This window comes from Podarcis raffonei, chromosome 7 (assembly GCF_027172205.1).
Source record: "Podarcis raffonei isolate rPodRaf1 chromosome 7, rPodRaf1.pri, whole genome shotgun sequence".
NCBI lineage: Eukaryota > Metazoa > Chordata > Lepidosauria > Squamata > Lacertidae > Podarcis > Podarcis raffonei.
In genome coordinates this window covers 21,989,414-22,016,688 of record NC_070608.1, presented here as the reverse complement: position 1 = coordinate 22,016,688, position 27,275 = coordinate 21,989,414, and the positions used below count along the sequence as shown (strand labels likewise).

Below are 27,275 nucleotides of genomic sequence, written 5' to 3'. Positions count from 1 at the left end.
AAATCTTACAATTACCCGGGAGTAAATGTAAATGCAAGCTGGAGGGGCTTACTTTTGAGTAAATAGCCTAAGGCTTATGCAGCGCTGGAAATGCAAGAGTTCAACAGCATCTAGTGGGAATAGCAACTCCAGTCCTAAGTAGAAACAAAAATTTTTTCCTTCCAGTAGCACCTTAAAGACCAACTAAGTTAGTTCTTGGTATGAGCTTTCGTGTGCATGCACACTTCTTCAGATACACTGAAGAAGTATCTGAAGAAGTATCTGTGTATCTGAAGAAGTGTGCATGCACACGAAAGCTCATACCAAGAACTAACTTAGTTGGTCTTTAAGGTGCTACTGGAAGGGGAAAATTTTTTTTGTTTTGACTATGGCAGACCAACACGGCTACCTATCTGTAACTAGTCCTAAGTAGAGTTACTGCATTCAGAACATTCGTTGCCATCTTCCTTTGAAAGCAGGGCAAACTAAATGTAAAAATGTCAATGCAGATTTAAAGGTACCAGGTAAATTTATTGAAGGATCTGGGCATCAGTAGCAGTTTCCAAAAATAATTATCTCACATTCCACCTTATGGAGTAGGTCACCTTTTTTTTTTTTTAAAAAAATGTTTTTAGAACTGAGCTGTATAAAATTCAGTGGCAGTATGCAGCCCTATCTTGTGCATCTCCAATCTGAAGCAAATCTCGAATTAAATCAGCTCTACTTCCCAGTAAAGAGCACTTATATGTAGGATTTCAGGCTTGTGTTGTGTTCCTAATCACATTTACTTGGAAGCAGAGATGCCAGTACAGTGGTACCTTGGTTTGAAACCATTTTGGATTACAACCGTTTTGGATTACAACCACATCAAACCCTGAAGTGTGTGTCCCTTTTTTTTTGGATTACAACCCATTTTTTTTGGAGGCCCCATTGGTGAAAGTGCGTCTTGGATTACAACCTGTTTTGGTTTACAACCGGACCTCCGGAACAGATTATAGTTGTAAACCAAGGTATCACTGTATGGCAGAACTTTAGTGTAGAGAAGTCCAAGGCCCCACTCAGAAAAACGAGCCAGAAGGCCTCTGTATACAGCAGAACTATCTCACTACATTACCATCTAAAGACAGAACTTCCATTTTAGACCAGCATCTGAAATTCCCTAACTGCACCACTGCCAAGGAGTTTCACCACCAGTGGAACTAAGTACTTAGTAAACATGTTTAGAATTCCACTATTAATGTGTGTACCTAAATGAATGCTTAGCACCTCAAATTTCTAGCTTTCCTTTTCACATAGAAACTGGCCATAAAGATAAAGGGCTTCTTAGCAAGAGTGTGACTGGTCACACACAGAGCTTCAAGGCACAGTAGGTATTTAGCATGTCTCTGTACCCCAGTTGTTACAGCTGCAGAGAGTAGCTCATATGTGGTGGAACTGTAGGCAAGGTGCTTAAATGTAGAGATTAAGACCCTATGGAGGCCCAGTGCTTCTGCACCCTTGCTGGGCTTACAGCATGGCAGCAATCTCTGCCTCCCCCATTTTTAGGGGAATGACAGAAACCAAGGCTCTACACTATCACACTTTCACATTAAGTATTGTTTTCATGAAGGAATAGAGGGGGTGATCATGCAAATTTAGAACCAACCCCTTCGTACATGTGAACCAGGTTATCAATTTCAAAAACTCTGTTTACAAGCTATAATTACAGGTTATGCTATTATTATGCTATGAAGCGCCATACAACAGATTGCTACAAGCTTGGGAAATCTGATGTGACCTTTATGTGCTGAGCACTATGACATTTTTTCTGTTTACTTTACAGCAAAATAATTTCTGTTTTTCCCTACTTGGGACTTACTAGTTTGGCCGCTGCTGCTTCTGCTCCTAGCAAATTGTTTTTTCCCTTCTGTGACTGCAAATTTTTCATGCTCAGCAAATATTGTTCTAGGTGCTACTGTACAGCCTATATTGTGTGCAAAGGCATACAGCTTGTGTACAAAGTGAATGATTTGGACACTAGGTCCATTCTTGGTATGGTATAATGATAACTGCAGCAGCCCTCTTTTTATACCATGTTTTCTATTTGTGTATTTTTATTTTTATTTTTAAAAACTACAAAAATAGAAAACTAATATACCTTCAGGTTTCTCTTTACAAAGTACCTCAATACATAGTAAGATTTTTTAATTTGATACATCTTAAAACATTGCCAGTTTTTTTCTGACAGCATAACACAACAAGAAATCCACAAGACTTTAAACATGCTTTAAAAATGACATTCAGCAATGTATGGAAAATTTAATAAATAGCATACAGTCACACACAAATACATTTTTCATACTAAATCATTAAGCCTACTTAGACTGGCAAAGAATAAATATAACAGCAATTGACAATCTTTACCTTCTCAAAAGATGGATTTCTTGATATCATTTAGTAGCAACAACAACCACTTTCTGGTCACAAAACTGGAAACTATGAATGTTTTCTCCCCACTAGTGTGTTTTGCAGCCAAAATGTGATGTAACAAAAATAAAAACCTTGAAATATACTGAATATTTCTTTTTCTTTTTTAAAAAAAGCGCAAACTGATGCCAGGTAAACCAGCTTTTTAAATACAATGAATAAATAGGAAATTAGTAAAGCAAATTCAGTTGCAGCAACAAACAACAGAAGAAAGCAAGAACCCAAAAACAGAGCAATGGAAATATTTTTTTTAGATATTTATATATATTTCATTGCAGTATTAGAGACTAGTACTTAAAGTGATAGTGCTTGTGCACTAAGCTCTTTAGAGACCTTAACATAGTTTTAGTGCAAATCCCTTTAGACCAGACAAATTTAAACCCTATTAGGGAGAAGATCCATTAGCAGTTGGAACATATTTTCTAGAGTTATAGGTACCTATCTCAGCTTTAAAAAACACATTATATACAAGAATTAAATGCATATTTTAACTGCTTCGGATATCTATCTTCAAAGATAGATGAAAAATTACTCTGAATTTTTACACCTTATTTGGTTGTACCATACTAGACCAACTTATTAAAGTCAATGTTATAAAAGCTACAAAAGATTTTTTTGCCATCAGTTTTATCTAAGTTAACTGCTGTTTGAATTTCTAAAAGAAAAAAATATATAGTGTATTGGAGAAAGTCTCTCTTCCTTCTGAAAAAGTTCAGCATGATGACAATCAGTAATTAGACAAATATATTATAAACCACAAGAGAGAAAAAGAATACTTTTTGCAATAATCAGCATTTAGTATATTCAGTTAAAATTATATTGGCAAAAGTACGTTGGTTTTGATTTCAAAAAGGAATAAATATTTTGTACAAACTAGCCTGACAACCTGCAGTGAGTGGCAGGCAGACATCAGTGGTTGAGCAGCTAAGTTTCTGTTCTAAATTACACCATCATGTTTAAACTATCTGACACAAGAGGGCTTCTCATATTACCTCATTCTGCATTAATCTTTAAAGTCTGGGTAAGGGACTGGCTACAGATGCAAACCTCTGCAACACTTTAAACGTAAATGTTCAGACAAGCCTGAACATGTTGAGAGGTTCCACAAAGCTCATCTGTTGCTAGTGTGTTTCACAAATTACAAAGATATTCTGTCTGCAGTCACTTCCTTGCACTTGCTTTAAGAATACTAATAATAGAAAAAGGAGTTTCTTTGAAAAGCCCTCGGAAGATGACCATTAAATAACCAAATAGCAACAGGTGTACATCACGTATACTGACCTGGGAAAACATTTGTTTTAGTTGCCCGTATGACAAATATTCATTCAGTCATGCACAAGAACATTTTAAGTCCCATGATTTGCCCTGGATTCTTTTTTGAAATGAAAAAACAACAACTGCTTTTTTCCTTAATTATGAAGTACAAAACAATCACCAATATTGCTCCAACTTACATACATTTCCACCCACTCAAACTAGACTTAGCAAAGTAGCAAAGCCTCATCATCACTAGTTTCGTTTTTCAGTGCTGATTCTAAGCAAGTGTCAGGTATCTGGGCAGTATGTACAATTCCACAGCGCTCACAAGGGCCATCTCGATTACAGGAGCGCATCCCATTATGTGCCGCGCTGTAAGGCTGCCTAAGCCCTTGTCCTTGTTCTGAGGTGAGGTCAAGAAGAGGTCTTGAGCAGTCATTCGCATCCAAGTCTGATGCCGCATCAGAGGCGGGAATGAGCATTTCAACATCATCATCTTCGTCTCTTCCTCCACCCACCCCATTATCAAGCTGTCTCAAAGGACTTTGGTTCTGACTGACGGGACTCGACCTCCCTAAAGTGAAGCGTACCCAACGTAACCCTTGAGTCATACGACTAAGTGCACTGGAGAACTGGTGGCGCCCTGGACTGGAACTCGGGGGTTCCACACTCGCTGCTTCTCTTCCACCGTCCGAACTGCTGCTGATATTCTGAGCTGAGGAAGCTCCACAGACGACAGCTGCTTCGACGGCTGTTGCAGGAGGGACCTTCTGAGGCAAAGTAGCAGCAACGCCACCAACGGCACCTGCTGTGTCTCTTCGTTCCGTTTCTGTGTCTGTATCATCAGACTCTACTGAAAAGAGGTTTCGGTGAGAGCCGTTTCTTTCACCTTCTCTGCTAGCATTCGGGTTGGCAATGTCATCTCCGTCTGAGGAAACCAGTGCCAGGGATCCAGAATGGCGAGATCTTGCAAAATTAAAGATTCGGTTCCAAATATTGCTTGACCGGCCCGCAATTGGAAGCCTGATAGAGGTAAATCCAAGCTGAGACCTCACTGCTAGCCTCAAATTTTCTAAAACAGAAGCCTGTGAAAACAAAGGCACGGGTAAGGCAGATGCTATGAAGAAACAATACCTTGAAAAAAATGCAATAAGGAGCTCTCTAGATAAGTTTCATTCAATTTGGCAACATGCAAGTCTAGAATCTAAGTCCTCTGACTGTTCTTCAGTTAAATATGTATGTGAGAATCATTTTGTTAACAGTAGAGGACTGGGTTCAATGACAGTGCTTATGTTCTTTTTTGTTTACATTTAAATCTCTCAAAATAAAAATATGAATATATACACATGACATGTATCTAATACATTTCGTAAATTAAGCACCCATTTATAGCATTTATCAAGTGAGCAAAATTACTTATACTGATCCACATTTAGGTACCCCAAATCACTAGCCTGGTTTTCCAGTGATTTTGGATTAAGTTGCTGCTTACCAATTCCTTAAATGCTTTTGGATAAAAAAGGCAGGGCAAAATTTCCTAACGTGGAGTTTGATGATATACCCATTTTTAAATATATTTTTTAAAAAACCTGACTTCCAACCAAGTATGTTTTTATTCTGGTGTTAATAAAAATACTTTGTACCGCAGAAAGCTATATCCAGTGACAATACAAAAACAATCTTATATGATCACACAGATTTATGACCAAGGAGAAACAGCTTGCCTGTGTTTTGTGGAAGAATTAAGAGCTATCACTGAATTTCAAGCCACATTATGAATTTGGGAATCTTAGACAAGGTTGTTAAGCGCCACCATGTGGTGTTAAAACATAAGTGTGTCAACAGATGCTGAGCTGTTCAGAGTAACTTTTTTTCACAAGCACTTACCACATTGAGACTAGGATTCAAAGATCTGCAAAGAGTTTTTGTCAACTTATTGGAACTGAGCAGAAACTGCTGCAGTAAGGTGTTTGGCTAGCGAACTGATTCAGTACTTTGTGATTTTATACTTCTTATTCATAGTAATCTATTTTTAGTTAATATGAAAGTTCTTACCTGATTTGGTGAGCAAACAGGGAAGTCTTCAACTGGTGGAATTAAGCCCTGAGCAATCAACTGTCCATAGGAAGGAGGTGCTTCCCTTCTTAACAACTCAGCCTCGACTCTAGACAACTGTGTCTCAAAAGATCTATTTAAGAACATAAACAGGTTGCAATTTAGTTTTCATAGATAATAAGAGCGCCACCACTGTATCAGTGATTTCTGTCTCAGTTGTTTCATTGGAGTCAAATTTTAGACTGCAGTCTCATGGGGGGGGAGGCATCTATCCCCTTATCCTCTAAATTGCCATGCACACTGATGGTGCTATAATAATAATTTACTAAATAACAACAGCCCTAACAGTTTGATAACAACCCTCATACAATTTTACGGAAGGAAGAACTGTGCTTGCACAAACTTGTTACCTATATAATATGTGAATCCAATTTGAATTACTAGTGTTAATTACTTAAGTCTAATCAAAATCCTATTTTATGGCACTGGAAGATCCCCTGAATATTTGAAGCATTCACAGCCATGCTGCTTTATAGCTACGTACTAAGACAACTTTTTTGAATGATAAAGAAAATGTCTAGCATTCCTCAATAAAAGTAGCCACCCACAGACAATTGTTTTCTGGTAAATCAGGAACAATAAAATAGCAGCTTTTCTTTTGTAATTGCAAAATCTTACCTTCGTTCAAACATTCTCAAAGAATACAGCTTACAAGTGCATCCCAGTGCAATGACAAGGAGCAGCCCACAAATAAGACTTCCAATGACAGCAGCAGTTATTACTCTGGTGGGTACAATAACTGGGCAATTCTCTTCATCACTACCATCACCACAATCATCTTGGGAATCGCAAACCCAGCTTTCAAACACACACCGATTATTTTTGCAGTGGAAATTTCCTGGCTGGCAAAAGAAGCAATTCTTTTCATCCGAGCCATTGGGGCAGTGGTTCTGGTAGTTGCAGCGATCGGAGCGTGGATAGCAGGCACCATTACGAGAGCAAGGAAATTCTTCCTTTTGGCACATAGTGCAGTTTGTTTCATCTCTTCCGTTTGGACAATGCCAATAGCCATCACAGCGCTGCTGCTCTGTGTAACAGCCCCAGTTTCCACCACATGGAATTTCCCATGGCAGACAGAAGCCATCAACCTGATAGGTAGCATTAAATCCTCTTGCTGCATTCACTTTGTCAGCGCAAAAATGCACTCTGATTTGACCGGATGAAGAAACAACTGTAAGAGGGGCATGAGAGTCAAAAGCAGTTAAAACACGCAATAGCTTGCGTGGATTCTCCTCTAAACCGTCATATATTTTGACATAGTCCCCATATCCGGTACCATCAAGCTTAAAGTCAGTGAAACGCAAAATAACTTTGCGGTGGTCCCCAGTGTCTATCAGCCATGTGCAGTTGCTCCCTGGAGGATAAAAGTCTGGATAATTGGGAGAATTGAAAGTACCATAAAAATATTTCAGCAACTGTCCACATGTTGGCACGCCACAGTCTATTTCATCTCCCAAGTCAAGACAGTCAAGGTTTCCATCACATTTTGAGGATTCTGGAATGCAAGTGTAAACATTGAAACGAGACAGACACTGGAACTGGTTGTATGCACATGGCTGGAAGGAAGCAGCAGTTGGGGGACTAGCTTTGGCACAGATTTCTTCATCTGAGTTGTCTCCACATTCATCCATGTCATTGCATTTCCAAGATTCTGGAATACATTTCCCATTAGCACAATGGAATTGGTTACAGTCGCAGCTTGGTTCGCTGGATTTCCCTAAAAATGAACATTAAAGAAATTATCATATGCCCACTTTTACATTTATTACTTGTTTATCTTACAGTGTCATGCTAATAATAATAATAATAATAATAATAATAATAATGGCCTACTTATCTGACTGGGTTGCCCCAGCCACTCTGGATAGCTTCCAACATAATAAAAACACAACAAAGCATTAAACATTTAAAACTTCCTGATACAGGGCTGCCTTCAGATGTCTTTGGAAAGTTGTGCAGCTGTTTATGTTTGACATCTGATGGGAGGGTGTTCCATGGGGTGGGTATCACTACCGAGAAGGCCCTCTGCCCGGTTCCCTGTAACTTCACTTCTCGCAGCGAAGGAACTGCCAGAAGGTCTTCAGAAACTGGACCTCAGTGTCTGGGGACAAAGACACTCCTTCAGGTATACAAAGACAAGGCTGTTTGGGACAATGCTAACACTTTGAATTGTGCTCTGAAATGTACTGGGACCCAATACAGATGCCCCCCCCCAGATGTTATTGGACTGTTAATTCCCATCAGCCCCAGCCAGGATTGGCCAGTTATCTGGGATGGTGTGAGCTGCAGCACATCAACTTAGGGAGGGCACTATGTTGGCTAGCCCTGCACTAATCAATAAAAATCAGTCAGCTGGAAATAGTATTTTAATAGTTTATCTGGAACAATATGAACTATACTGGTGTAAAAAAACCCACACAGTTTGAGCAGCTCCATACGGTTTTATTTATATAGGACCACAATACCCCAAGGACGGCCTCTCCCTATGACCTGGACTCTGCGATCATCATCCGAGTCCCTTCTTTGTGTGCTTCCTTCATGAGAGGTTCAGAGGGTGGCAACACAAGAATAGGCCTTTTTCTGTAATGGCTTCGTTATACTGTACAGTGGTACCTTTGGTTATGTACTTAATTCATTATGGAGGTCTGTTCTTAACCTGAAACTGTTCTTAACCTGAAGCACCACTTTAACTAATGGGGGCTCCTGCTGCCGCTGCGCCACTGCTGCACGATTTCTGTTCTCATTCTGAAGCAAAGTTCTTAACCCGAGATACTATTTCTGGGTTAGCGGAGTCGGTAACCTGAAGCGTATGTAACCCGAGGTACCACTGTACATCTTTAGGCACCAGGTGAAAATGTTGCTCTATAACCAGGCCTTTGGCTGATTAACATTTTGTACCCCATAACATGTTTGCATGTTCTATCATGGATGAAGAGTGCATGAAAATGTATAACATGTCCCATCAAGAGTGAAGGATCTACTGCATAAAATTTGGTGTGTCTCTCTAGAAAGTTGTTTGGAGGACTGGGTTCATTTTCTGAGCTTTAGAACAGTTGTCAATATTTTCAATATACCTACTACAAATGCCTTAAGTAGTGTTTCAAATGTCTCTACAATGGGTCTGAAATGGCAACGTATGGATGTTAGCAACTGCAGTCCCACTTTCTACATTTTTTAAAATAAAAAGAATATTAATAACCATCATCTCTTTCTTAAGCTTCCATTAATCGATGCACTGTGGTTTGTTTTTTTTAAAAAAATGCTGAAAAGATTTGCCCCTAAATCTAGAAAATGTTTAATTACATCATTTAAAGTTTACCTGCAAAATAAGTCAGTCTGAATCCTTTTCGTGATATACTATCATCTGAATGAAATCTGACCCAAACATGGTCCTGTGAAGATATATATGGAGATGGAATAGAAGACCCACACACTCTATAATTTTCCATGTTTTTGTATGCCCCTATCGTCAGGGAATCTGAACTGCATCGCCGTGATCCTTGAACATCAAAATCCTGAAAACTACACAAGGTAAATAATGAGTTATATTTCTTTTTTGTTGCTGTTAAATATTAGTATAATCCCTTAACAAACAACTATTTAATATACATATCCTTAAATTTTTGACAGACATTAAGTTCAACAAGACCTAATTTTTACCTCCCCAATTGGAAAAATACATTTCAAAATCTTAACAGTTTTTAATCCAGCACAGATAATTATTATTAATTATTTCTAAATATGAACTACTGATATGATACATCTATTACATCTATTAGGAAGATTCTTTTCTCTCTTTCTCAGCCTCTCGCTTTCCACTAAAATCAGAGCCAATGCACAGACGTTTTAACCTTTTCTCATATATACATCTTTTTTGTGTGTGCCCTTTTCCTAAATGGCAACCTGAAACACTATTGTCAAATACCAGATTTTATATCATAGGTTCTATAGCAAGTTGCATGCTTCCACAGGCACAAGAGTTTACAAGTGAAAGAACATATTCCAATTTAGCTTCTATTTGCATTTGTTTTTTTTACTTCCAGTGCTATTTTTCTAAAAAATGAGGTGCCAGAACTCACTATGCGTGTCTCCCTTTTTCTCTTGTAATGGCAATGGCGCCTACCTGAGAGGTGCTGGAACTGAGTTCCACTCAGTTCCGGCTGAAACAAAGCCCTGTTAACTTCCAAGTACCATATTTTTTGCTCTATAAGACTCACTTTTTCTCTCCTAAAAAGTAAGGGGAAATGTATGTGCGTTTTATGGAGTGAATGCAGGCTGCGCAGCTATCCCAGAAGCCAGAACAGCAAGAGGGATTGCTGCTTTCACTGCGCAGCGATCCCTCTTGCTGTTCTGGCTTCTGAGATCCAGAATATTTTTTTCTTGTTTTCCTCCTCCAAAAACTAGGTGCGTCTTGTGGTCTGGTGCGTCTTATAGAGCAAAAAATACGGTATTTATACTCTGCTCTTCAACCCTGACAGGAATTTCCAAGTTGCAGGTAGCAAAACCAACAATGCAAAAGCTTCTGTGCTACTTTAACTGAGAGGTTTAGTGCAGCACTTACATGCATGGAAGACACCTCCTTTTGGATCCAACCTAGAGAAACTACTTCCACAAGGAATTTTAACCTTGATATTTTCAAATAGCAGAAGAGGCACAAACAAACTGTTGTGTGTGTTTGTTTGCTTGTTCTGAAAAAGAGGACTTTCAAAAGCAGTTTGTGACTGCATGGGGATTGACTTTTTCATGAGAAAGAAGTCACAAGTTCACAAGGCTAGTAAAAGTCCTTGAATGAGCCTAAGCAACCTTTTTTGGATCCTGCCATAAGTTTGTATATAGGAAACATATATTTCCTAAACCTTCGGATCATATAAAGTATTCCCTATAGAACCTAGTATGTAAAATTCAATGAAATGCTCCCAGACACCCATAACCAAATTTTAGTTTTAAGATCTGACACTCAGACATAATTTAGCGCTGCTATATATCTGGCTATTTAATTCAATAAAGTCAAGAAGCAGAATAAAATTAGAAAATGGAATGTTTACAAGGACTAAATTTACATTTAGTAAAACATGTACATTTTTTTTTAGACAATTGCTTACATTTTCCACAATATATTTATAAAGTACAGCACCCAAATTACCTTATTGTAATAATTTCACCTGGGTTTGCTCGGATATACCAGCTACAATTCAATCTTGCTGGATATTCAAGAGGCCAACCTGGGCTAGTGATGATCCCACTTGGACCTTTAATTTGTTCTGGGATATCTCCACAAGCTGAAAAATATATAAATTGATGTCTTTAGTTATAGATGCACTTTTGCAGATTTACAAACAGTTCCAAAAGTTTAATGCAAGAACACACCATTCCTTGGAAGATGGGTTCATCTGAATGAAGATGCAAAACACTGTTGTTATATAACACAAATTAAATCAAAACCAATCATTTCTTTTTTTAAAAAAAAAAAGTAGAGGTTTATGAGCAACTGGATCATGTGGCAAAGCACTGCAATGATATCTTTTTCCAGCAAAGTATATTTATAGATTTAAATAATTATTCATGCTTTTATTCTGCAGAAAAATCCAACGCACAGTATATGGATGCCTGTATTATAAAGAGCAGAAAGTAAAATGGGCAAAAATCAGCCATGACAAGTAAACAAAATGAATACAACCGCAGCAGCTTGCAAACACTTGGAAAACCATATATGCCTGCTTCTTCCACAAATGACAGAAAATATACCAATGCAGGAAAGGTGTTGTATGTAAAGGGAACAATCTGCAAGTAAATAAAATATTGACACAATGGGCGACTTTACGGTTTTCCATTATGAAGAATTGTTTTGTTATCTGCAAGAAAATAAAAATAGCTTCTGCTTAATAAAATACGACAATTCTAAAAAATGGGGGGAAAGCAAGCCTCAAAATTTAAAAGTCAGATTTTCCATCAGTTCAGCAGTAGTGATAGGGTTTTACAGAAGATTTATTGTTTTCGTTTAGTCACCCATTAGGTGGTGCTCTTATTCCATTACTCTTTGGAATTCTACATTCATAGAACTGAATGTAAACAAAGCGACCTCCTACTTGAGATTCATGTTATAAAACAAAGCAGATAAATATTGCAAAAACAAAAAAGGTAGAATATCAACATTTATATATGTAAATGTCAATGCATGTTTCCCCCTTTTTTAAAAAAAGTCAAGGAGTTATGTTTTTAAAACTGAACATACATTATAAAAGCTAACTCATTAAAAAAAATCTCAAACACAGAAAAGCAGGATTCTTCTTCATGGCAAATACATTTATAAAACAATACAAGAGTTATTACTGCAGATGCTGGGATTGGGAGCAGAGGCCAAGTGGCTTTCCTAGTCTACTTAATGAATATGGAAGACACACAAGTCAATCTGGGACTTCATGACTTGCAGTTCAGTCTCTCAGCCAGCTCTATCAATTAGAATTTAACTTAATTGGAAAAGGCTCAGCACTTTGATTTAACAGACCTCTAAAGTTACTACAGCCAATTCTGAAACCTGGCAGAATCTTTATGGTTTTGGAGCAGCTCTCTGAGCATTTTGGTTGCCCTTTTCTGCATCTTTCCAGCTCTGCAATACCCTTTTCGGATATTCACTGAGCTACCCACCGTTATGCAAGATCCCTTTCCTAGTCAGTCACTGCCAGCTCAGACCACATCAGCATATGTGAAACTAGAGGCTGCATCCCTGCTTGCTACACTTGCCAACCCCACCTACCCCCTGCTCCTCTTCCAACTCTCTACCATTTACACCAGGGGTAGGCAAACTAAGGCCCGGGGGCCAGATGCAGTCCAATCACCTTCTCAATCCGGCCCGCGGACGGTCCGGGAATCAGTGTGTTTTTACATGAGTAGAATGTGCCCTTTTATTTAAACTGCATCTCTGGGTTATTTGTGGGGCATAGGAATTCGTTCATTCCCCACCCCCCAAAAATATAGTCCGGCCCACCACATGGTCTGAGGGACAGTGGACCGGCCCATGGCTGAAAAAGGTTGCTGACCCCTGATTTACACCTCTCCTCAACGCCCCCCCCCCCGCTCTTTCCACTCCTGGCTCCTTTCCCCTCATTAAACAACTTGCCCGGGCTGGGCTGCCATTGCTAACGCCGCAGTTAGCATGATTGCCTACTGGCAGCCAAGCCAACCATAGCATGGTGACATTTTACATTCTGAAGTACCGTATTTTTCGCGCCATAGGGCGCACTGGACCATAGGTCGCACCTAGTTTTTAGAGGGGGAAATCAAGAAAAAAAATCTCCCCTCCCCCCGGTCCCAAAGAGCAGCGTACAGGCTGCACGCAACCTCTCCCTGCCAGAGGGGTTGTGCGCGGCTATGGCACAAGCCAAGGCAGCCAGCGTGATGGATCCCGCTAGCTGTTTTGGCTTCCTCTTTAGCCCTGTGCAGCCTCTCCCTGCCGGAGGGGTTGCGCGCGGCTATGGCACAAGCCTCTTTAGGCTCGCACAACCTCTCCCTGCCAGGAAAGGCTGCGCGGAGCTAAAGAAGCCATAGCCCCGTGCAGCCTCTCCCTGCTGGAGGGGCTGTGCGTGCCTATCCCTGAAGCCTTCCGAGCGCAGCGCAAGTTCCCACTGCGCTCTTCAGGCTTCGGGTTCCTTTTGCTGAAGCCGGGAGAGCAAGACTCTCCTGGCTTCAGCGAAAGGAACCTGAAGCCTCCGGAACGCAGCGGGAACTTGCGCTGCGCTCCGAAGGCCTTCAGGCGGCTATCCCTGATGCCTGGAGAGCGAGAGGGGTCGGTTCGCACTGACGCCTCTCCCTCTCCAGGCTTCAGTGAAAGCAACGGGAAGCCTCCGGAGCACGGAGGAAGCACTCCCTCTGCGCTTCGGAGGCTTAGCGTTGCTATCGCTGAAGCCAAGGGGCCTGCATTCGCTCCATAGGACGCACACACATTTCCTCTCAATTTTTGGAGGGGAAAAGTGCGTCCTATAGAGCGAAAAATACGGTATATAGCTAGATTAGGAAATTTCCTGCCTGCCTGCTTCCCAAAGCCTAGTAAGCACTGGACTTTGGGAAAGAGGTGCAGGGGCTCGACAGAGTCCTAGAGTCCTCCCTCCTCCTTCCCAAAGCCTAGTTAGCACTCGCTCAGCATTTGCCCCCAAGCAATGTGTGTCAAAATTTGGCTGTGCACAGGGCGCAGTATTACCAAGGTCTGCCCCTACCCCAGCTATATAATGTTCCCTGAGTCACACATCCACATACTCACGACACTCTCAAAGAATTCTAATAGGTTAGTGAGACAGGACTTATTTTCCTACATGCTTGGTAATTTTACGATTAGTAACTGAATCAGTTTATCCAGAACAAGATATCAACCTAATATGTGTATAATTTCCTAGATCCTCTTTTACTTGGGAAAGACTTCCATTTTCTAAGGAAGCCTTCTTTGTCAAATAGCTTCCTTGATTCTGCTTGTTAACCACAATGGCATATTGGATTGGGTGGTACCCTTCTTAATCGACAGTACAGCTGAGGTTCTATTATTGTAGTTTTAAATAACCTCCAAGCTTTCTGGAAGTCATACAATACCACAACAACAGTTCAGCATTTCACCAGGCTGGAAAAGGCTGTAAACAGCAGGTATTACCAGCATTGGTTAGAGCGTAGTGGTGATAATGCCAAGGTCACAGGATCAATCCTGTAAGGGCCAGCTGCATATTCCTGCACTGCAGGGCATTGGGACTACTTGATCCTTGGGATCCCTTTGAACTCTATGATTCTATTTATGTAAGAACTCAGCTGATTTTTAAAGTGAAGACGGTCTTTCCCTCTTGCACCCCACTATGATCTCTAAAGCTCAACCTACTTTTCAGGTGTACAGTATATGCAGACTCTGCTGAAATAGCTTGTGCTTTTTTTGCTTGATAGTGATGCTACCCCGGTTTTGTGGTTGGTTCAAATCCCCACTCAGCCATGAAGCTCAATGGATGACCTTGGACTAGTCACACGTTTTCACTTCCCTCACAAGGTTGCTGTGAGGATATAATGAAGGATGGGGAACCATGTGCACTGCCTGAGAGGAAAGGTAGTATATAAATGTAGTTAAATAAATATCTTATGAATCTAAATAGAATTCTAAGAAGTGCTCGGGATAAAACTGCAACAACAGAATTTAAATCACTGCAGCTATTCTTTTCCTAGGGTCAAACTGCATGTACATACAAAACACCAGTCATCGTTATATTATGTTTCCAAGACAAGGGAGCTTAAGAAAGACGTGATTTTTTTTCCTTAGTGCTTCTTGTGTCATGATGACACCCTTGGAAGACACCTTTACTGACAACTTCCTTCTGCTTTGTAAAATATTAACTTCAAAAGTGTGAATGATAAAGGCTGGGTTAATTACTGAACTCACAAAGAACTGCCAATGCAGTTATAGATAAGAAATTTAAATCTCCATGTGATCTTTACTGCTGTGCTTATAAGAGAATTTACATAAGGATTTTAGAAAGTCAGACTTGCATATGCAATCTGCAAAAGAAGCACACCAAAGACCAATTTATCTTACATAATGTGCAACTAAAGTAGTGTAATTATAACAACTAGAATGCAATATATGCCGACAAAGACAGCTCACAAACCATACCTGTATACAATTCCTTAAAATAATATAATTATTTTATTTAGAAATAAATTATTATGTAAGAAATCTTACAATGGCTAGGATGTAGACCCAGCCATACATATGCCTCAAGCACACAATAATTTACAGACATTGCTTCTGGCTACATTCCCGCACACTCTTGTCAAATGCAGAAATGGTATCTTGACCCTCATGGTTGGCTTTTGGGAGCTTGAGGGGAGGGAGGCCAAAAGGCATCAATGAACCTAGAAGCAACCCTGCGGTTCTTTGAATTTCACCAACATCAACCAACATCATTATTCATGCTTTATAGGTTATTTACAATGCAACAAACAAACAAACAGACAGACAAATAGGATTTTAACACATCAACAGGGAGCTGAAGATGCCACTTACCCAGATGGGCAGGGTATAAATAATAAAAATTATTATTATTATTATTACTATTATTTTTATTATTATTATTATTATTATTATTGAAATTGGTGGAAACTTAAACTTTTTTTGAAAATAAACTAGGCCGCCAGCAGGCTTTGTAACTGCAGTGGAATAAATTTATAACAGTTTGACACTGCTCCTTTATTACGAGATCTGTTGAGGAAGTTTTTGTGTTGTATGATTGCTATGCTGTTGATTATGTTGTAAACTGCCTTCTGGTGAAGGGTGGCACCTAAATTTGTTAAGAAAGGAAGAAAAATTGTGGTATGTTATCATAGTGAAAGAGCCTTTGGCCTTCCCAAAGGTTAAATACAAAACATTTTGAGCTATGGAGATATAAAACACACACACACACACACACACACACACACAGCCTGCAATAAAATGTTATAGTGTGTAGTGCTTTTTTTCAGGGTTTCAGTCAGCCAGCTATTCCATTCCCCACCCACAAGACATTCCGTGTTCTGCAGTCCCTAACCATCCTTAGTCCTCACTGGGCTGCTTTTGGTGTTAAACACATTACGGTTTTTACCTTCATTTTTTACTTCTGTTCCCAAAGCCAGTCAGCTGATACCTGCCTCTTGTGGGGTTGGGGGTGCAGTTTTGGCTAGATAAAGACTGGCTCTTGGAGAATCTGCTTTTTTGAATTTGTCTGAAGCCAGAGAATACCCTTAACAAGCAGTCTTAAAGACTCGTTTCTTTTCTCTGGCCTTTGGGGGTGAATTCAAGATGCTAGACGTCAGGTTGGAGCTTTAAATTGGCTTTTCCACCTTATGCTGGTTTCATATTTTGCTCCACACACACCCCAGACCACATTCTTCAGGAAGGCCAGCCCTGCCCCTCCAAAGAGGATATTCCAGAGTCACAGGTGACTGCAGAGGAGAGGAAAGGGACAATATTGTTTTTTCCAACTTCCACCCCACAAAGCTCCTTACAATAACTAATCTTAGGATCCAAGCAATTCTTTCATATGTGCTTGCAGTATGTACAGCATACAAAGGTTCTGACCTTCAGCCATCTATTCAATCCACCTGTTTTTCTGCTGTCAAAGAAGAGACGCAAGCCATAAGGATTCTGCCAGGGCTCCATTAGTGTCACGTGAGATTACTCATGGTATAAACTGTGTAATCAGGTGAACCGCAGTTTCAGATGCTGCTTCAAGTCTTATCAAACAAAATGTGTAATAAAGCTGCTTGTGTTATTGATACTTTTAAAATAATCTTTCAATAAATTTCATTTCACAAAACTTTAATGTAGGAAAAATCAAGTTAGGCCAACTTTTCTCTTTAATGTCTGTATGGTGAAATAATTAAGCATTAGAAAGGAATAATCTGTTCATGAGCATGGAAGTATCAAATTTATCTTATGAAAATGTGTCCATGTTCCAGTTGCTTCATTCCTTATTACATGCTGCAAAAGGCAGTAATAATTTTTATAGCCAAATATCTCTTCATAAGATACCAGGTGGCTTTCAATATTTACTATTTAAGTCATGCATGAAATTTAAACATTACAAAAAAAATGACTTACCAGTTGAGATTCCTGAAATATGCACATTTTCAGAACGTTCTGCAAGAGCACTGTTTCCTAAAATTAAACATAATGAATAAACTAATTTCCAAGATAAAATTTGTAAAAATTCTTCAGATACAGTACTACAGAAAAGAAAAAGAACAAAAACCAAGCTACTTTTAATATTCAAATACTTTACATCCCAAGGCTTCTTCCACTACATTTTTAAATGAAGAATAAAGCCAGGCCGGGCGGGGGCGGGGAGGAAGAGAATAAAACGATTATACAATCAAGACACAAATGGCTTCTTTGTCACACAGTGAGCAAGCTAAATGGAGAACCTAGGCAGCTTCAGAGCTTGATTACCTCCTAAAAGATTTTAAGGGAATTAAGATGTATTAGTCCAGTAGTTTCTTCTTCCAGTTCTCTTCAAGACTTTTTCTAATTCTGTTCCCCTCCCATCTAATAACAGAGGTTAGCAGAGTGAGTTAAATAAAGATAACAAAAGCGGGTGGGGAGAACCTCAAGTAACCAAAAAGGAAATGCAAGGCCCCCTCCAGCACAGTGAAACAACCACAATGTACTTTATTACAGGGCTAGCAAACATGCAGCATTGGCTATGTAGAAAAGTAGTATTAAATCACTTAATATGGTGGTAACCAATACATATGCACTTGCCTATTTGCACTGTCTACTTTCCAGGATCACGTCTTCACTTGGGTGATAGCCAGAACATGCATTTGTTGATTTGTTTAATTCAACAGTTTTGGAATAGTGGTATCCAAGGGTGCACTGTGAAACATCATGGCTGATGCGGAGAAAGGGGAGATGCAGCCCAACCCCAGGCCTGTTTCTTGGGGTCAAATTCCCCGAATTCAGCGAGAAGCAGGGCTTTTTTTCAGCTGGAACTCACTAGAACTTGGTTCTAGCACCTCTGAGGTGGGTCCCATGGCCATTATAAGAGAACACATTCATGGTGTGTTCCAGCACCTCTTTTTCTAGAAAAACAGCACTGGTGATGAGTACCCCCAAAGCTCTCTGCACAGAATTGCAGCCTCAGTAATTCCGGTTCTTATCTTCCAGCCTGTTCAAGCTGCATTTTATTCTGCATATTTTTGTTTAAATATTTAATAATTTTTATTTCATATATTGCTTTGTCTTAATACGAGCCTGAGACTTTGGTGGACTGTCAGCATAAATAGTATTAAAAAATACATAGGCTAGGCTGAGAGATGAACTGGTCACCCAGTGAGGCTCACGGCTGCATGTGGATATGAACCCTGGTCTCCCAGGACTTAGTCCAACTCTTTAACCACTACATCACACTGCCTATAATAATAACAACTCAATAAGACTCCCAGACATAATCTTTGAAGATCCCCTTTTATTGTGTGGAGTGCAGTGTGCCCCAGGACACAATTTCCATCCAGCATTTATCTTTTGTAATGTTACCACAGAATCATAGAATTGTAGAGTTGGAAGGGACCCTGAGGATCATCTAGTCCAACCTCCTACAATGCAGGAATATGTAGCTGTCCCACACGGGGATCAAACCTGCAACCTTGGCGTTATCAGCACCACGCTCTAACCACCTGCTCGGTCATTTAACGATACTTTCTACCAGTTTTCTATAGACAGACATTAAGCTAACCCACTTGTAATTTCCAGGATCCTTCCCAGAGAACTTATGCTTCTCCTGCTCTTTTCTGCTGTAAAAAGCAGAGCCAGATTCCCTTACCTTAGTGTGTTCTGATAGTAGAACCAGTAATCAGGACTGACACTTTTAGGGGATGCTTTCCTTCCCTCTCATTGTTTATTCACTAAAAGCAGAACAGGTTGTGTGTCCCATGTGCTATCAGGCAGAACAGGGCCTATAATGGGGCAACCTACACACAATATTTCACTTCTCACTATTCCTAATTACAGAAGGGTCTCCCACATTTCAGGGCTACTTGGAAATGAACACAGAAATTTGCCTAAAGCAAGTACCATGAACATTGTGTTACAGTTTCTGTATTTCACACAGTTACTGATACACAAGAGACAAACAAGACTCTTTGAGTCTCAGAAAGAAGTGAGGTCACCTAAAGATCTAAATAAGGTCGTAAACTGCTACTGTTGATTTTCCATTAAACCTAACTTTTTTTCTTAACAAACAAAACTGTTTTGACCCACCTTCATTCTGATAGTCTTCACTCCAAATAAGTATGCGACTATACTTAGCACACTTGCAAAAAAAAATTACTTGGCTGATTCATTAAAAAAAATGTATTTTCCATAAAAATTATGAATTTTATGGCATTCATATCGAAGAGCGTTCCAACTACCGACACACATTTTAATACCTGCAATGCACTACTTGGTTGATTACATCTAATGGACAGAATCCAATATAAAAATAGGACAGGAAATGTGCCAACAGGGGGGCTTTTAGACAGAAACAAACCACTGCATTTGGAAGAATAATCTAGAGCTAAAATTCAGCAAAGGAATTACACTAAATAAGCACTAATGCCAAAAGAGATCTAGAAATAAAATTATCTTATGTAATATCATTGTGGGAGAATATGTGACATGATTTTTGGCTTGCATGAACTTATTCATATTGCAGATTAAAGACAAGGATATTAGACTGGAAATCTTTCTTTAATTCATACATGTTGGTAAATCATCAGAAGGATGTCAAGCAAATTAAGTGCAGTGTGAAAGTGAAACCACTACAAACATCAGCTACCAAAAAATAGCAGACTTGTAGACAATATCACAAACCAACATCAGGAAACAAATTCATAAAACTTCTACTGGGTACAAAATGGGTACCACTATCTGTACTATACACTATCTGTATCGGTACTACTGTACTTGACGCGGGTGGCGCTGTGGGTTAAACCACAGAGCCTAGGACTTGCCGATCAGAAGGTTGGTGGTTCGAATCCCCGCAACAGGGTGAGCTCCCGTTGTTTGGTCCCGGCTCCTGCCAACCTAGCAGTTCGAAAGCACATGAAAGTGCAAGTAGATAAATAGGTACCGCTCCGGCGGGAAGGTAAACGGCGTTTCCGTGGGCTGCTCTGGTTTGCCAGAAGTGGCATAGTCATGATGGCCACATGACCCAGAAGCTGTACACCAGCTCCCTCGGCCAATAAAGCGAGGTGAGCGCCACAACCCCAGAGCCGGCCACGACTTGGCCTAATGGTCAGGGGTCCCTTTACCTTTATCTGTACTGTTATTAAATAGAAACAAGGATTCAGAAATCTGTTCAAATAAAATTAGCATAAGCCAGAAAAAAACCAAATAATTCCCAGATACACATTTCTTAGTAAACTATTTTCAGAAGTAGCAATTGTGAATTTTTAGAAGATAATGTCTGCCAAAATCGAACAGCACAGCTGGAAAATATTTGTTTCAAGTAGATTGTTGACAATAATCTATTGACATATTTATCTATCACTCTTCATTGAAAATTCCAAGGTAGTTTACAACCATCACCATAAACAACAATACAAATAAAACCAGAAAATTAAAAAATCCATAGCAGGAAACCAGAAATACTAAAAGCTAGACAATGGAAGTAGCAAATACTCAAATAAAATAAGTCTTCAGTGAGTTCTTGGTACCTGTCTGGCATCTAGGAAGGAGATGATTCCAAAGACTGGGTGCCATGGGTTTCAAAAAGGCATAGAAAGTGTAGCAACGTATATATTTCTAGCTCAGTTCACTAAGCTTTTTTTCAGCAGCAAAGTTGAGCAGCTCAGGAAGGGCTTGCCAGCTTCCTATGCTTGTGCTGGCATTGTGTTTTAGCATTAAACTGGAAGTGCAGAAGGAAGTACTAACAAATGTAGTCATGACAATACAGTGGTGCCTCGGGTTACGGACTTAATTCGTTCCGGAGGTCCGTTCTTAACCTGAGGCGCACTTTCGCTAATGGAGCCTCCCGCTGCCGCACGATATTCATTCTCATCCTGGGGCCAAGTTCTTAACCAGAGGTACTACTTCCGGGTTAGCGGGGTTTTTAACCCGAAGCGTTTGTAACCCGAGGTACCACTGTATCGGCATTCTCTCATGCCACCCACAATGATTCTACAATTTTCCTTGCCTCCCAAATCATAAACCGAAGTCAGAATCTATTCCTCATATTGTAGAATTAATGCATTAGGGACATTTTTCACACAGAAACATGTACATTCAAGAATCCTAGACAAAACAAAAAAATCTAAAAATGAGGGCAATATCTACTTCAAACATTTTTAATTCTATAAAAATCTGCATTACACAATTTTAAAAGAAAAAACTGTGAGTTTTATTCTAAACAAAACTGATCTAATACTTGTTTGAAGTTACTTGAAGTTTGATCTATTACTTGCTTGTCAAAAGAACTGAACAAAACTACATATTTTATTAAGAACACTACAGACTCTGCTTTACTGGTAGGTTTGCTTGAAATTGGTTTGATAAAACAACTGTTTAAAAGAAAATCCTCATGAGCCACCCTAGCCATATGTTTTATCTGGAATAATATCAGGATTGGACTGTAGCTCAGTAGTAGAGCTTTGCATGGAGCAGGGTCTAGGTGTAATTCGCCCCAGCATCTCCCATCACGGCTGGAAGTAAACCCTTTCAGAAATCCTTGAGAGCCACAGCTAGTCAATGTACACAATGTTGAATTAGATCAGTGTTTCCCAAAGTGGGTGATACTGCCTCCTGGGGGGGGGCACTGAAACATTTCAGGGGCAATAGTATCCTCAGGTGCAGTAGGGGGCATTGAATAAAAATGAGGCAGTGAAAGCAGAGTTTTGAAAAACTGTTCATACATGTTTCATCTTCCAGTGGGGCATTGAGGGGTTTTTTCTGAAAAGAGGGCAGTAGGCCAAATAAGTTTGGGAACTAGCTAGACTAATGGACTGGCTCTGTGTAAGACAGAATTGTATTTGGAAACATTGGAAACTTAAAGCTGTTTTTTTCTATCTCCTGGACATTTTTATTATTTTGTTATAGTTGCAACCTTGTTGTTTTTGTTGTTACAATGATATTGTACCCCCTTCCCTTTGTATATTTAAAGGTAAAAGTAAAGGGACACCTGACCTTTAGGTCCAGCCGCAGACGACTCTGGGGTTGCGGCACTCATCTCACTTTACTGGCTAAGGGAACCGGCGTACAGCTTCCGGGTCATGTGGTCAGCTTCCGGCTCTGGTGAACCAGAGCAGCGCACGGAAATGCCGTTTACCTTCCCGCCGGAGTGGTACCTATTTCTCTACTTGCACTTCGTGCTTTTGAACTCCTAGGTTGGCAGGAGCAGGGACCGAGCAACAGGAGCTCACCCTGTCGCAGGGATTCGAACCACCAACCTTCTGATCGGCAAGCCCTAGGCTCTGTGGTTTAACCCACAGCACCACCCGCGTATATTTACAAGGCTTTACTTTATTTTCCCTTGTATTTTACTTACCATTATGAAAATCAATAAATAGCCAAGTAATGTAAAGAATACAAAAAAATAGTATTTGTCAAGCTTGCAGTTGAAAAACATGCTATCAGCAAGAGTCACTTTTAAAAACTGCTAATCAGTTAAGAGTTCTGAGAGTTTTTATTCTTAAATGTGTGTGTGGTGAGAGAGGATTCATCATCTGGAATCAAATCAGCAAGTTTTGATTACTTTAGTTTGCTGTGTGCCAAGAAGACTAGACTGCACAGCTTCCTCTAGGCAATCCTTTATCAGCTACTTCAAAGCATTCTCAAAGAATCAAAGCATAAGTATGAGCATCTGACTTTGTATAGCTAGTTTCTCAAGATGAATTTTTAGTTCTCACCAACAAGTTTTTCACTGCTTTTCCTAAGTAATTTGATAAGTACTGTATAGATGTATTCAGATGTGTTTAAGATAGCACACATACAACTACTGGAAATTTCCATTCCACCTTTAGTTGCAAACATGGAACAGTTACATGTCACATGTCTGTTTACATTCCAGCACTGTTTGCTGGGAACTTCCGTTGTGTATAGCTTTTGCTTTTGCCTCTCTCTCTGAGGAAACGGAAAGAGAGATGACATATTTATTTTGTCCTGATTTATGCTTAATAAATCCATAGCTTGTTAGTATGTTTCCACAAGCCTTTCGCCTCTTGCCTCTTCTGTTTGCGCAGTATGCTCTGCTGATATAGTATGCTCAGGCTTTGAAGTCTGAGTCGCTGATTTATGTCACACCAGAGGTCGGGGGTTCGTCACGGCTGGAAGGGCATGATCCAGCTGGGGGCTAGCCAGCTGGCATCTTGACCCCCGAAGGATGCCGACAACGACAACCATTGGAAAGGCTACAGAGAGTGACCAATAGGGAAAGTAATGTGAGGCTCAGAAAGCAGTTTGGAACTGTACAGGTACTGACTAACACCTTGTATGCTGCCAAATGCTATGTAAGCTGTAGTAGTGGTCATGTTCCTGTTATGCTAAACCATGGTTTACTGAGATGTGGACAAGCAAGAACAAGCCACAGCATGTCTCAAGCTCACATGCACCCACACTTCCACTCCCCTATTCCAGGACGACAACTTCAGCAGCAGTGAATTTCAGTTTCCCTGAATCTCAACTTGTCTACAGTGGCTTATTCCCAGCTATGGCCAGTTTCCAAAACTGAAATTAGGTATTGTGAGGAATAACCTATGAACCCTGCTCCACATGACAAAGAAAGCCCAAAGTGAGCGAAACTGAAAGTAAACACTGCTGAAGACCTCCTCCCATCTGTATAGGAAGTGAAGGGAGCTGAGTGTTCACGAGTCTGAGGTTTGCTACAGATCCTTCCTGCTCCTGAATGTTTTGCTAAACCATGGTTTACTGTGACATGTGAATGCAACATTTTATGAATAAAATAAATGTTCATGTTGTATTGGAACGGTTTGTTATGTTCCTCACAAACCTCTGGAAAGTAGGTTTCCCACGGGAATTATTTTCTTAACAGACAACTTTAAAAGGCTCCAGAGTTTTATGTATTGAATATGTATGTTCCTGAACACAGCATTTATTCTAATTAGTAACTATAGACAATGACTAAAGACTACATGGATGAACTACCATTATGCAACAGCTTTTTGAAGCTAAAGAAATTTTACTTTTTTAAAATACAGATTTTCATTGCCATTACACTTGAAAGTACAGTCCTCATATCACACACTGTCTCCTGCACACATGCAGACACTCATGCATCTCACAACACTCACAGAAACACGCACACTTCAAATATGTCTCTCTCCCTCTCTCTCACAGACCACATTCATAAATTCTCATTCCTTCCCTCGGTTGCATACATACCACACATAGATCTCTCCACATGGGCACCTGCAAGAATTTTTCAGTGGGCAAAGCAAAACACTGAAAGGATGGAACAAGTTAATTTTTCACACAAATGTGAAGTGGTTCTACAGAAGAGTCCAGTCTTTCCCTATTGATTTTTCTTTCCTTCAGTGAGACAGAGATTATGCATTGTGATGTTAAAATCACACGGTTGTATCTTATGGTGTCTCATCCACTGGTTGAAGCATCTGCTTTTCAATAAGTCTTCTAAAATCTTTATCCCAGTTGGCAGCTGTCCTGGATTTGAATTGTTTTTATGTATGTATTGTTGTTTTAAAACTATTTCTATATTTATAGTTTTTTAAATTAGTTTTTATTGCAATTGTTTTTAATTGTTTTTATATAGGTAACAGTTTTATACATGTCATTATATTGCAAATTGCTTAGAGTTGCTGAAATGTGTCTCTCCCCCCTCCCAGTCCATTGAAAGATGCTTCCTGCCAGTGGATAGCACAACTGGATACCAATCACTGATTTTATCTTGCCAAATTGAAGTCTCTTTTCTCTGCAAAATGTATCATAATAACACAAGAATTGCCACACTGCATCATACTGATGCTTCATCTAGTTCAGCATTCTCTGAATACAGTTACCAGAAATACACTTCATGAGATCAGGGTGGTGGCTAAGCTAGACTACCACTAGCTGCTGAGTCAGCTGCTGACCCTGAGTCAGCAGCTGTATTTTATATGAATGTTCTTAAGTGTTTTTGATTATTCTGGCAAGAATTCACTGACAGACGGTTCCTAATGATTTTTTTAAAAAAGCTATTTATGCTCATATTCAAGCTGCAGCAATTACTACTAGTAGTAAACATTTATACTGTATAGTACTTTAGTTTTCCCCTGCACTTTATAAACTTAATTGGGTTCAAAATTAGTAAGCCACGATGGACCTGTGTCAAATCCAAGTCAAGTTCTCTGTACAGCAGGTCTCAAAATACATCATTCTTTTTCTTGTATGATCCAATAAATGTGGGGCACTCAGTCATTTCATGGTCAAGCAAGCCCTGCACACATTTATTCTATTATTCATAATACATATATACCAAAAAGGATTTTGCCTTCTTAGATTGACAGTTAAAAAAAAAAAAAAAAACTTGGCAAATAAATTAATATAATAGTTGAACAAAAAGAATGCCAGAACAGACATCCTCACTTAACCTTTGATTTCCCATTTTGAAGATTGTAGCTTCTGAATAAAATTAAAATCAGCTACTGTGATTTTTTTTCAAGTTCCTAATCTAAAACTTACTAAATAAGCCACGAAATAAATACATAGCTAAGTTGGAGTCTTCAACAATCCCTTAAATCCAATTCTTAATAGTTCAGTTCAAAGTTTATGCTTGTTAGAAATTTGCTACCTTTGAATTTACTACCATCTGCCATAATATTGAAAACATCCCGCAAGTGCTAAATACACTATACACAGCTATAATCACTTAAAATATGTTTGCTCAATATGTTGAATTGTATCTATGCATCTGTCACTTCCAGCATACCATACCGTACAATAATTAATCATATGCAATGATCACGTACAATCTAAAACAAGTTCCCTGGTGGAATCAGATACATTCTGGCTGATCTCTTTGTCTCGTAAAGATGGAAACTGGACTCCAATATTATGTCAGATGGGGAATGGGTAGAGGAGGAAAACATCCTATGAGACTTACAGAGCTGAGCTATTCTATTCTATTCTATTCTATTCTATTCTATTCTATTCTATTCTATTCTATTTTACTGTTGCTTTGAGAAAAAGTTCACAACAGAATCCCAGACACTATCCTTTGGCAATGCAATATCGTAACGTACCCATAGGCCATTCTCCAAAGTATTGCTATATTTTGTTCCTCCCCTTGCCCCACTTCATTCAGTTCAATATAGAATGCCTCGGCTAACACCTACCGTATTTTTCGCCCTATAAGACGCACTTTTTCCCCTCCAAAAATGAAGGGAAAATGTGTGTGCGTCTTATGGGGCGAATGCAGGCTCCTTGGCTTCAGCGATAGCAACGCGAAGCCTCGGAAGCCTGCGCTCCGGAGGCTTTGCGTTGCTTCCGCTGAAGCCAGGAGAGTCTGCTCGTTGAGGCTGGCGGTGGGGGAAAGCAGCACCTCCTCCATCGCCAGCCCCAGAGGATGGGGGGCAGCGGGAAGGCGAGCGACGCCTTCCCGCTACTCTCCAACCCGGGTTGGAGGCTGGCGGTGGGGAAACAGCGCTTCCCCCATCGCTAGCCCCAGAGATTGGGGGGCAGCGGGAAGGCGTGCCTCTCCAACCCTCCTGTGGGCTTTTGCGGGAGGAATTCCCCCACGTCCCGCAAAAGCAGGCAAAAGCCGTGCGCTCTTTAACGGGGCTCCGCGGCTTCTGCTGGCTTTTCTACGAGGTGGGGGAATTCCCCCACCTCGTAGAAAAGCCCGCAGGAGCCGCGCACCCTTTGAAGAGCGCGCCGCTCTTGGGGGCTTTTCCCCGAGGAGGGAGAAGGGACTGACTGGCCGTTTCAGTCCCTTCTCCCTCCTGGTCGAAAAGCCCGTAGGAGTTGCGCA

At 40.1% G+C, this 27,275-nt stretch overlaps 1 protein-coding gene across 1 annotated transcript in view; it reads right to left on the bottom strand.

The window, feature by feature from the left end:
• Positions 1-2,148: 2,148 nt before the first annotated feature.
• The window catches only part of LRP12 (LDL receptor related protein 12), a 37,892-nt gene continuing 12,765 nt past the window's right edge, over positions 2,149-27,275 (bottom strand). The window contains exons 2-7 of the mRNA XM_053395460.1: positions 17,417-17,473; positions 10,961-11,096; positions 9,137-9,339; positions 6,436-7,534; positions 5,758-5,890; positions 2,149-4,787 (exon numbers count right to left, since the gene is read on the bottom strand). Coding sequence (XP_053251435.1) covers positions 3,927-4,787; positions 5,758-5,890; positions 6,436-7,534; positions 9,137-9,339; positions 10,961-11,096; positions 17,417-17,473 — 2,489 coding nt within the window. The 3' untranslated portion in view covers positions 2,149-3,926. The remainder of the gene's footprint in view (positions 4,788-5,757; positions 5,891-6,435; positions 7,535-9,136; positions 9,340-10,960; positions 11,097-17,416; positions 17,474-27,275) is intronic.